The following is a 12,978-nucleotide window of genomic DNA, read 5'->3' on the forward strand; positions in this document are numbered from 1 at the left end:
ATTTTTTCCTACCATGCTAATCTACTACCTGTGAATTTAGAGGAACATGAATTTCCTGCTAGAGACATTTATGATTTATTCACTTGTGTCAAATTTACCATATGACTCATTTATCACATTTCCCCTTTCTTTACACATATGAGACAGAATATCAGACAAGAACCTTCCTCCTGAGATAGCTAATGACCAATAGAGAAGTTCAATCTTTTAACCTGGCCAAGAAGATACTTTATTGGTGAAAAATGGAGTTAACAGGAAAGAAACAGTTATCATCCCAAATGGAATGTTCCTAAATTTTCATGTCAAAAAATTACAACATGAATTTTGTGATACTTTACAAATCTGTTGACTAAGTTCAGTAACCAATACATTTTCAAGTTTAATTACAAGAGGTATTTTAGATTTACATAGTATAATATTAGTTTTTCAGTAATCCCTTGAAATTCAGTTTCTTACCTTTCAGCTAGATGAAATTACTTTCATTAACTTCTCACATGATCCTCTCTGGCTTCCACTCTATTCTGAATCTCTGCTACCATGTTGCCAATATTTATGCCTCAAACCTCAGATTCTACAATATCAGCCTGTTTCTGGATTTCTCCTAATCCCTTTCAACAATCACTGAAGAATCTTTTTTTGGAATTCTCTTCTACCAAAAAGATTACTGATACATTATCCTCTGTTTTATGTCTAATAGGTGGTCAATTTTGGTTACTTTATGATATGATTACTCTCTTCACCAACTGCTGAAGCCTACTTCTTATATCACAGATAGGGAATCATTCCCTTTTTTTCTTCTCCTTCACTCTGCTTACATTACATCTCTGTTTAATATTCAACTTTGAAAATTATCACAGACTCTTTAATATATAAGAAGTAGATAATAATTGAAAAATATAACCCATAGCACTAGTATTGCAAGCTGCACATAACTGATAAATATAATAAAAGCCAACCATTATTCTAGATTAGTAACTTTTTTAAAAAAATCTATTGGCAAAATTGCCTTATCTTACTAGAAAAATTCAAGTGCACACATGCTATTATATGTACTCACCTTTCAGAATGTAGTCTGTTAACAAACTTGGAACTTTGTCACTGTCTTCCTTCATTGCATGAAGGACTACATATGGATAAGAAGAAAAAGACACATTATTTTCAATTAGACCAAAAAAAAAAAAAAAAGACTAATCATAAGTTTAATCATAGTTTGTTAATAAGCAACATAATCACATTCCATTTGAGTTAGACACAACGAGGAAAAAAGACATAACTGTGTTAGAGCCCAGAACAACATTAGTTAAACAAGTCTGTTCAGAGAGGAACATTTTACAACCTGAGAATTGTTTTCTCTAATTCTCAATTTTAAAGGAAAAATAAGGAAAATAGAGCCAGATTGGGGCTGGAGGGGGAAGGAGGCAGAATATGTTACTTCTATAAAACTATAGATTTCCAATGATAAATCTCTATATTTTTGCAGCATATGCTTTCCAAAGCATTCTGAAAGCTAGAAATTACACACATCATTATTTTTAAAAGAAATCAGATTCTTGGGGACCAAAATAATAAGATATATATTTAATGACCAAATCAATCAATAATCATTTTTTACCCTCTACTATGTGTCTGGTGCCATAATATGCACTGAGGATTCAAAATTAAAAATGAAATATTGTCTGTGCTCTAAGATCTTAAAGGACCCATCATCCTGTACTGAATTAGAATATAAGCCCCATGAGGACAGAAACTACCTTTCATTTTGTTTTTATATCCTGGCTAGTACATCTTACATCTTACCCCTAACAGATGTTAAATAAATATAATAATAATATAAATATATACATATATATGTAAATATGTATATATGTATGTGTTTACATCTACACATATATGTATGTATTTATATATACACACACACACACACACACACATATTTTAGCATTCTTCTTTTTAAATTTTGAGTTCTCAATTCTCTCTCATACTCTAGCCCCTCCCATTAAGGTAAGCAATTATACAAGTGACATCATCCAAAACATATTTATGTGATAGCCATGTCAAAAAAAAGTAAGAAAAATAATTGAGAAAATTATAATTAAATTTGCAATCAGTTCACCAGTTCTCTCTCTAGAAGCAGAGAGCATTTTTTGTCATGAGTCTCTCAGAATTATCCTGGATTACTGTATTGATCAAAGTAAGCTTATTGTTTCATCACTACAACATTGCTGTCACAGTTTACTGGTTCTCTTCATTTCACTCTGAATCAGTTCATATAGATCTTCCCAGATTTTTTCTGAAACTTTCTAAAACCTTCACCATTTCTTACAGCACAATAATATACAACAGTATTCCATCACAATCATACTGCAAAACTTGCTAAGCCATTCCCTAACTGCTAGACATTCCCCTCACTTTCTAGTTCTTTGCCACCATAAAAAAGGATGCTATAAATATTTTTGTACTATTTGGTCCTTTTTTCTTTCATCTCTTTGAGATATATATCGACTAGTAGTATTGCTGAGTCAAAGGATATGCTGTCTGATAGCCCTTTGGGCATAGTTCCAGTTCCAGATTGTTCTTCAGAAAGGTTGGACCATAAGTGTACACAGTTCATTAATGTAATTCTTTCCTCACATATTCACCTTACAAAGCTTTTAACAGGAAAAAAATAATGTCAGTTCTATGTGGCTCAAGAATATACCTAAGATAACTATTCCTAATTATGACTGGCTTTCAACATGCATGGGCCCGACAAACAGCTGTCTTCTTTTTATCCATTATCTTTGCTGAAAGCAAGAAATTTGAAGCAGTTATAGCAGGATTCCCTCTATAATAGCCATGAATACATACTCCAACCTTGAGATAGTGAATTTTCAAGAAAAAAAAATACTTCTAAGAATTCCAAACTCTCAGAGGTAGAGCCAACATGGCAGATTAAAATTAGGAACTCACTTTAAAAAGTCCCTCCAAATAACTTTAAAATAATGCCTTTATGGAATAGATTAGGTTCACAAGACACTGTAGTAAATCTAGTATAATTATAGTAATCTAACATTTGACAAATAACAAAAATTTAAGCTTTTTAGGCAAAAACTATTTTACAAAAATTTCCAGTTTTGGAAAGCAGTATGGCAGAAACCAGCTATAGACCAACATTTTACATCACATACCAAGAGAACACCAAAATGGATACATGATTTAGACATACAGTGCAATATCATAAGCAAATTACAGGAGAATGGAACATTTTACTTAAATCTCTGAAAAGGGAAAAATTTATGAGCAAACGAGAGAGAGAGAAAGAACATGCATTATAGATTGCAAAAGGGATAATTTTAATTACAATAAATTAAAAAGAATTTAAACAAATAAAAACAATGCATCCAAGATTAAAAAGAAAGCAGGAAACTAGGGGAAATATTTTATAGCAAGTTTCTCTGTAAAAGGTCTCATTACTCAATATACAGAGAAATGAGTCAAAAAATATATGTTATAAGAATATGAGATATTCCCCAATTGATAAATGGTCAAAGGAGTTGTGAACTGATCTTAGTCATTCCAGAAAAAGATTTGGAACTATGCCTAAAGGGCTATAAAACTGCATATCTTTTGACCTAGCAATACTACAATTAGATCTGTATCCCAAAGAGATAAAAATAAAAAGGAAAAAGATATATGTATACAAAAATAGATCAACTCTCTTTGTGATGGCAAAAAAAAAAAAAACTGGAAAAATGAGGGAATGCCCATCAATTGAGGAATGGCTGAAAAAAATCATAGTATATGATTGGGATAGAATGCTATTGTGCTATAAGAAATGACAAGTAGAAGAGACAGAACGATCTGGGAATGAATTGATGCAAAAAGAATTGAGCAGAATCAGAAGAACATTGAACACAGTAACAATAATATTATACATGACCAACTGTAAACAATTTAGCTATTTTCAGCAATATAAAATGCTTGAAGATAAGGATATATGTTGAAAAATACTACCCATCTCCAAAGAAAGAACTGATTATTTGCATCCAAGCTGAAGCTATTTTTTTAACTTTCTTTTTCTTGGAGATTTTTTGGGATGTCTGTTTTTGGGGTTTCTTTATAGCATGGCTAATGTGGAAACAAATTGTGTATGCCTGAATATGTATAATTCATATCAAATTGTCTGCCTTCTCAAAGAGGGGAGAAGGAGAAAGAGGGAAGAAAGGAATTTAGAACTCCAAAAAAATTTTAAATGTTAAAAAAAATTGTTTTTGTTTTTTTTTTTATGTAATTGAGAAAAATAAATACATTTTGAAAAAAAATTTAAAATACTACCAGACTTCATTCCCAAGAGTTCTAAGAAACTTTTCTTCTCTGGAAAAAAAAGACAAATCCTGAGCCCTATCTATAGCAGATGCTTTATACCTTCTCTTATAGAAAAATTCCAATCATCTAAAACTAAAGATATAGTAGTAAATCTGTATACTACCAGAGAGCAAAGAACTAAGCTGGCTAGTTTCAATAGCTGGCTAGTTTTAATAATTAGATGCAGAGGTAGATACTCTTCACTCTTAACTTAAGAAATTCTTCTTCCAGATGACATAAAAATATCATTAAATGAAAACAAATATATTAGGAATCAAAAGGAATAAAGAAGTTAAGAGTTAAAATATCCTTTGCTTACTTTTTGTTAATATTTGAAGATCTTCAACAGAAGGTGGTCCATTTTTTTTCTCATAAGGAATGACTGTTGTCAAGTACTGCCAAGTGAAAAGTAAAGAATTATTTTCTTTAATTATGTTTAATTGCCAAAAAAAAAAACATTTACCAAAAATTCTAATTACTCCATAATATTATCACATTGCTAGAATAATCAATATATGCAGTTTTTTATTAAACTGTACTACTCTATTTTTCATTTTTAACTAAATCAATTTCTTACAAAACCATTATTGTATCATGGAAAAATCTATTTTATATTTCTATTATTTAAAAATTCACTTATGGATAGAAAGACCATTTGTTCACTTTTAAAGCTAAAGTTTGTCTCATTCTCCTTGCAAATATTCAATAAAATATTTCAAGGCATCTGCATAAACTAGTTACAAGAAGACACTAATCAGAATAGGTGAATTTTCCTCAACTGAAGGCTTCCTAAATCAATTAAATCCCAGAACTAGTCCCTAATCCATCTAGTCCCTAAAATTTATAACCCTATCTTATATTAATACCGTGTGTATTCTGCCTTTCTTGCTTAATTTCAGTTACTTTTTCTTTTGAACAATAAAAGTTTTGAAAACTTCAAAAACATTGTACATCAGTACTTGTCAAAAGCTAATATAAATATATTTTCTTAAACATTAATGACATATTATTACTTAAATTATGTACGTAGTTAAAAACACATGAAGTTCACAAAAGAGAAAGAAAGACATAAGAACAGTTTACCTATAAAGGAATAAATGGACAGGCATTTTTTTAGACAAATCATATGCTTGTTAGTAATAACTTAAATCCACAAAATTTAAAAAAATAATCATTTACTTTCCTTATTCTGACTAAAATCTTTGTATTGATTTTCAACTTTTACTTGGTACTCATTAAGTTGACAGACCAATTACTCATCATACACTAAAGTAGAAAAAAAATTAGAACTAAAAGGGATTTTAGAGATCATCTTATCCAAGGATATGGAACATCCAGCCTGCAAACCATGTAAGGAGCAAAATCATTTGCTAAGGCAGGCAATGATGAGCTAAAAGCTAGGTAGAATAACTCCCAAGGCTTGACGTCTATCAGCTGATAATTTTTGATGTTATGAATATCCAAATGGCCCTTGGCAGAAATAAGGCTCCCCATCCCTAACCCCCAATTCTAATCCAACCTTCTCATTTTACAGATGAGAAAACTGAAGCCCAAAGAAGTTAAGTGACTTGCCCCAAGGTGACCCACAGGAAGTAAGAAAGATTTGAATGCAGTTTCTCTGACCCTTACCATGCTACCATGATACTTTTAATATACCTCACTGCATCTCTCACAATGTACACTAGCAATGAATTCTCCTATCCTATTTGTAAGCTATGACTGACATGATAGAAATTATTTAATAGCAAGCAATTCAAATTGTCCCATGTCCTAGAGGGAAACCCCTCAAGGGTCAACAAACCCTCTTTCTGAAAGGGACTTTACCACAATAATGCTTAATGACACATCTGAAGGTGTTCCTTTGTTTAAAAACATACACATATAAGATAAAAGAGTACCATTTTGATGTCCCATTATTTCAGTGCAGTGCAGTAAACTTTCTGGTATACATATGCCACTCAAGTATAATCTTTCAAGAAAATTTGATCCAAATTCTGGGAATGGAATCAGTTTGGGAATGAGGGAACTACCTTGAGAGATGGGGTAAGCTAACAACCTTTCTATATTCAGCTCCATCCTAAACCATACACATGCGACTTCCCACAGGACCTCTTTGACCTGAACTTGCCACTCTTTCTTGAATAGTATATAAGAAACATGCAAGCCTCCCACAAGCACCAAAAAAAAAAAAAAAAGTGCCCTTGGGCTCTGACTCCAGAACATCTAGAACTATATTTGAGCTAACTTTAAGGCTAACTCTAATTTTCTCAAGTAATCAAGCTAAATATAAGTTTTCTCCTTAAAATTATAGATTAAACATATCTATTATAAATGGAAATCTGCTTCTATATTTAAAGGGCTATTTTATATTAGAAAAGAGAAATTTGAAATGTTATTAATAAGCTATACATTTGCAAATCTGATCCTTATAAAAAGCTCATTGATGATCCTAGATGATCCATGTCTCCAACCTTCACTCATCAGAATTAATTCAGCATGGCTGGCTATATAAATTCAATACTATGACCTACATATAGCTAAGTCCTAGTGTCTTCTTTTAATACAATTAAAAGGAAAAATGTATATATGGATAGATGGATGGATGTTTGTGGAAAAACTACCTCAAAAGTCAAATCAAACAATAAAGGCTGTAACATTTGACTTTTTTTTTTCTGATGAAACAAGGTCATGTTATCTTTAGCTCTTTACATAAAGGGAATAGCACCTTCTACTTAGCTTTTTAAAATAGCGCATAAACATTTAAGGCTAATCATGAAGACTAGAGTTCTACAGTAAATGTAAAGCCTATATGTGTGTGTATGTGTGTGTTCTAACCTGAAAATTTTCTCCCTCAAGAGAAATTCTGCAGAATTAAATGTATAGAAATATGCTTGACCTTCCACTTTTCCTATGTAATAGTCTTAGTTAATTAATAAAACTAACAGCTTTCAAGATCTTGACTTACATAGAGATGCAACAAGCAGAGAATGAAGGAAAATAAAGATAACCGAGCACCTGTTTCTCTCCACCCGAATTCCCAAAGGTGTGGCGGAAGCCATTCTGAATGACATTTGAGATCCCTTCCATGCTGAAGCGCTAAAGGCAGCAAAAATATGGCCAGGAAGAAAAGGACAGAGAAAGAAGTTCAAAGACTATTAGTAAGAATTCACCATGATGGCATAAGTGTCCAAGAAACATGCAGTTAGAAAAATGCCACTACTTATTCAGAAATAACATCCTTTCTTTGTGATTTCAATTTCAAAATTCAAAATAGCAAACATTTCCATGAATATTTTACCTGATTCTGCTGCCAGGTAAATTTATTACAAGGAAACATTTTAAATGGAATATTATGATTTTTTTTAATCTGAATACAATTTTTAAGTTAATTGGTAATTTTTATCAAAGCAATATTTTTAAATGTTTAAATATTTTCAAAATGTTTCTATTGTTGCCAAAATTCCAAAAACCAAAACAGTATGCACATTTCCAGTAAAGTTTACAAGTTTAGACGAATATCATTTGTCAAATGTTAATCTTATTTGGGAAGTTAATTACTGCTTCTTACCCATTTGGATATTGAAAAATAAAAGCTGCATTCAATTCAATAGAGAAATGGAACTATCAACATTAGATATGCTTTTGGAGAAAGAACACATTTCGTAGACCTGTCTTAAACATCCATTTAAGTTCTGAAAAATAGCCCTAGCCTACTCTGATCAGTAAACTGTGACTGCCTAGAATTGACTTCCTGAAATACATTGTCCAACGGCAAGTTGAGGTTTTTCCTAACAATCTAATCTGATTCATAACCAACCTGAAATTAAATCAGGAATGTAGTAAAGCTTTTAAGATGCCTGAAGGCCCTTGACTTAGCCACATCAGCCAGAATCCTACAGAATAAGTGATTTTTTAAAAATGGAACCCTGGAAAGAAAGCCAATTCCTGGTAGTTCTAGGACTTCTTTTCCTTTTATTGGTCAAGGGAAAACATCAGTCAATCAACACATTCATTTACTCAATTCCTATCTTACAAAGAAAATAAAAGAAACAGGTGACTGAATCTTTGAACTCAAGAAACTTTTAATCCAGTATTGGCTCTTCACTGTCTTAGTTATGTGACCAGCCACAAGTTATTTAACCTTGCTAAATATCTGATTTTCCTCATCTATAAAATAAGGAAGTTTAAATAAATATCTAAAGTTCATTCCTATACCAAAATGATATGATTTTAGAATTTTCTAGCCTTAGTAAGTGGTTAACACCTGGATCAGGAAGATAATTTGGAGTATCAAAAATGATATTAAAATAAACAAATATAAATTTTCATATTAACCAGTAATAATGAAATAACAGGATTTTATGGTTTACAAAACACTTTAATGTATATCTTTTTTTCTCAAAACAACTGAGATAAGTAGTACAAATAATATTATTTTCATTTTACAGTACAAATAATATTATTTTCATTTTACATTTGAGGATCAGAAAAAAACAAATGATTTAATCAAGTTCTCAAACCTGTTTTCTGAAACTAAATCCAGTGCCTTTTTCACTACTGCAGCTGCTTCTCTGATTAAAAAAAAAAAAAATGCAATTTCTATATAGGATGCCAGAGAGTAAAATGTACACAGAAATGAGTCTGGCTCATCAACAATCACAATGAGGCTAGTAAGGGATTTGATGCAGAAAATCAGCAGCTCATCTTTTTCTATATAAGATAACCCTCTTTAAGGTTTGGCAATTGTTAATGCTGTAAAGTTACCCATACATATAACCTGTAAATAAAAGGCTATTAAAAAAAAAAAAAGATAACCCTCTTTAGAGAAGACAACCTACATATCTGCCTGTGAAATTTGACCCATGGAGCTTCCTAATTTAGCAAATTCTCTGTCTCTCCTCCTACTCCCCATCATTCCCTCTACCACCTCACACCCCAATATACACATAGCAACTTTTCCATGTTATTAGGCTGGCTTCCTGTCTCCTTCGTGTAACAGCCTAAAAAATAACCTAGCATCACAGAATCTAGAGAAGGAGAGGTCTTAAAGATCATCTAGTTCCACCCCATATTTACAAACATGGGAAAATGTGGCTGGGAAAGCTTAAATTATTTGCCCAAGGTCATAAAGTAAGTAGTAGAGGCTACATTCAATCCCCATGCCTTTGGCTCAGAGTCTTTCTTGCTTTAAAATACATCTCAAGCACATCTTTTTCTGATCTCCTTCAAAGCTAGTGCCCTCCCTTGCAATCTACCTTATATTTAATTATTTAGAATAGGTTTGCATTTATTCTGTATAAATGTATACATATTTGTTGCCTAATCCATTCATATGTAAACTCCCATATAGGAATCGTTTCATTCTCTGTATCTCCAGTATCTAGCAACGTGCCTGGCACAAAGCAAGCACTTAATATGTTCTTGAATGATTAAGTAATTGACTTCCAAGTCTAACATTTTTTCTATTACACAATAGTCCCTTGTCCTGGTGGAATTGTGAGTGGATATACTGGAAGTTGGAAGGAACCTTAGTGACCATTTAGTACAACCTAAACCCTGAAAGAATCACTACACTAAATCATATGAGTGGCCATCCATCCTCTGTTTGAACACCACTGAGGGGGAACCCTTCACTACCTAAAGCAGTACATTCCACTTTTAGTTAGCTCTAGTTACTAGGAAATTGTTTCTAACACTGTCTAAATCAGGCTCTTTGCTCTTACTCATTGCTCCTGGTTCATTTTCCAAAAGCCAAATGGAACAAATCTAATCCTTCTTCCTCATAATAGCCTTTCATATATTTGAAAATCACATTTACGTTTACCCTGAGTTTTTCTTTTTCCAGGATAAATATACCCTGTTCTTCCAAACTATCCTCATAACAATTCTTCACAGTCTGACTGCTCTCCTCTAGATGCTTTATAGCTTAGAAATGTTCTTGATCTGTGGAATCCAAAACTAATACTCCATAATACTCCAGATGAGTTATGACAGAGTAGAAAGGAACTATCATTTCCTTATTTTTGAAAGCTATATTTCTTTAAAAGTAAAACAAGATTATAACAGTTTTTGTAATAGCCAGATCACAGCTAGATATAATTAGATTGGATCTACCAAAATCCTAAAGCCCTGGAGTCCATAGCTTCAACCATTTTAAGCTGATATTAAACTATCAATGACTATTCTTTTTATCCAACAGTTCAACCAATTCAAAATCCATCCAATTGTCTAACCAAAATAGTTTTCAATTATTTGCTGAAATCTATATAAATAGTATATAAAGAATTCCCATAATAAGTTTAAATAACCCTGGCCAAAAAAAAAAAAAGGATATAAGATTGTTCTGGCTAACCTGCTGTTACTAACAACATAATTTTTTATAACTACCACTTCCTTTTCGGACTTCTCACTAATAATTTTTTTTTAGTGATCCAATTTAGGATTTTGCCAGGAAGTAACATCAAATTCACTAGCCCATACTTTTTAGACTCAGTTCTCTTCTCTTCTTCAACAAACAAGACATTTAGGAAGCCAGACAGGCAAGCAGGGAGGGAAATATTAATATAGTAGAAAGGAACAAGAAATTAGGGATGCAAGTAGGCCAATAGAGGCCCAATATAAACTAAAATCTGCTTCATTTCTTGATGCTCCCACTTCAAAGCTCCCACCAGACTGTATGCAGCCTAGCATTGTCCTAGAGGCTGACAGTAAATCAAGAAATAAAGCTCAAAGTTGATTCTTTCAAGGAGCAGATCACAAGTAAGGGAGAATACTTAGTGGCAATTTTTTTACCCAAAGAAGTTGTTAGAACTTTATAGCTTTTTGAAGGAGACTATCTTAAACAATCAAGATTTAGTCCAGGACCACTCAGACATTAATTTCTCCATCCCTGATACAATCTTTCTCATCAAAAGCCATAACAGGCCCTATGGCCTCGATGTAAAAAAAGAAGTTGCATAAGTGCAAAAAGCCCTTCCATGGCACCAATCTATCAATGATGTCTACTGCCATGATGAAAGCAAACAGCAATTGGTGGACATTATTGAAAAACAGACAAACAAACAAACATTGGTCAAGAAATACAAGATCAAAATGTGGTTAGAAGTCCTTATTTCCAGCACAGAGAATAGGAACAATTGCAGTATATACACCCACGCTAGGTGGCACAATGGATAGAGTGCTGGGCCTGGAAGTCAAGAAGAGCTGAGTTCAAATGTAATCTCAAATACTGCCAGCTGTGTAAACCCTGAGGAAACTGAAAGAATCAGGATAGCAAGTAGTTATTTTTAGGAATTGACTGAACCATACTGACGCCATCTTGTGATTGTGGAGCTAGCTCAGTTCACTGTCTATTCAATATGAGTCTAGTTCAACTTTTATCTTCTAAGAATATTTTATTCAATTGCAGAAATTAAAGATTAAAAAAAAAAACTTAACATACTGTTTGAACGTAGCCCCATATGGCTGGAAAACTGAACCACATTTACTTGCTGAATTGATACTCTTAACTAAGAACCTATATTAGGTTGAACAAAACTCCGGTCAGATACAAAGATTAATGATAGTAGTTTTCTCACAACTGTATATCTAAAGCAACCACATTTCTTATCTCAACTGGCCCCATGCTGATCAATCAGTAATTATTTCCATATTTCCTTCATTGCTTATGGACATTTACGGGGAATGGGATATCTCTTTTTCTAAATTTAGGGAAATGCATCTCTTCACTCTCCCCCTCTCAACTTCAAGTCCCTAATCTTTCTTCCAACTAGAAACCAGATTATATTATGCTGTATTGTTCCCTTTTAATTACTTGGCCTTATTTGATTAATTGTTTTTAATGTATAAAAGTCTGTCTCCCTGTATATCCAGGGTCCAGGCCAAAGCAAAGTTGGGCAATTGTTACGTACTACTTAATAAATGGTTATGCTCAGAAGAGTGAAGCTTTGTTTCTTCAGTCATTTCATCTTTCACAGTCCTGGGCAAATGACAACCTTGTTTGCCTTAGTTTACTCATCTGGAAGATGAGCTGGAGAAGAAAAAAGCAAATCACCATAATATCCTAGGTTGTCCTAAGTAAGTCTTAAGAAAACCATCCTAGGAAGTAAAATGAGAGCTCCACACAAGATTTTTTAACTGGTAAAAACAAGATTTTTTTTTTAATTGTCACATGAAGTCACACGCAGCAAGCACTGTATGAAATGATGTTATCTTTCCTTCTACCTTCCCCCCACCCTCAATTTCGAGGCAATTGAAATAAAAATGGCAAAATTCAAAGAAACAGGTCAACTATTTCTTGTAGCCTTTACTCCATTCAAGAAGGTTTACGCTGTGAACTTGTGAACCAACACAGCACCAAGATATACTTATGGTTCTTTTGAGTGACAAGAATGGCTTAATCTACATGAGAGTTTCATGTGCTAGAATGAATAATAAAAGAATACAATGAATTGGATTTTTTTCAGCTGACCATCTGATCTGCTCACCCAGAAAATTCAAACACTGATGAGACCAAGCTTCAAGGTTACAAACACAAAACAAAGTAAAGGCTATACATAAATAAAGTTGTAAATTTTAATTAAAATAACTGACAGTAATAGCTATGATAGAAAAATCAATTTATTCAGTGGTTAT

At 32.6% G+C, this 12,978-nt stretch overlaps 1 protein-coding gene across 3 annotated transcripts in view; it reads right to left on the bottom strand.

The window, feature by feature from the left end:
* Nucleotides 1-12,978, bottom strand: part of FEZ2 (fasciculation and elongation protein zeta 2) — a 46,843-nt gene that overhangs the window by 3,753 nt on the left and 30,112 nt on the right. For 2 of the 3 annotated variants that reach the window (XM_023494619.2, XM_031951264.1), the window contains exons 6-8: nucleotides 7,360-7,440; nucleotides 4,664-4,739; nucleotides 1,058-1,123 (exon numbers count right to left, since the gene is read on the bottom strand). In XM_023494619.2, the coding sequence (XP_023350387.1) occupies nucleotides 1,058-1,123; nucleotides 4,664-4,739; nucleotides 7,360-7,440 (223 nt within the window). The remainder of the gene's footprint in view (nucleotides 1-1,057; nucleotides 1,124-4,663; nucleotides 4,740-7,359; nucleotides 7,441-12,978) is intronic. The other variant, XM_012539864.3, reaches the window with a different exon arrangement.

The sequence above is a fragment of the Sarcophilus harrisii genome, chromosome 2, assembly GCF_902635505.1.
Source record: "Sarcophilus harrisii chromosome 2, mSarHar1.11, whole genome shotgun sequence".
In the NCBI taxonomy this organism is placed as follows: Eukaryota; Metazoa; Chordata; class Mammalia; order Dasyuromorphia; family Dasyuridae; genus Sarcophilus; species Sarcophilus harrisii.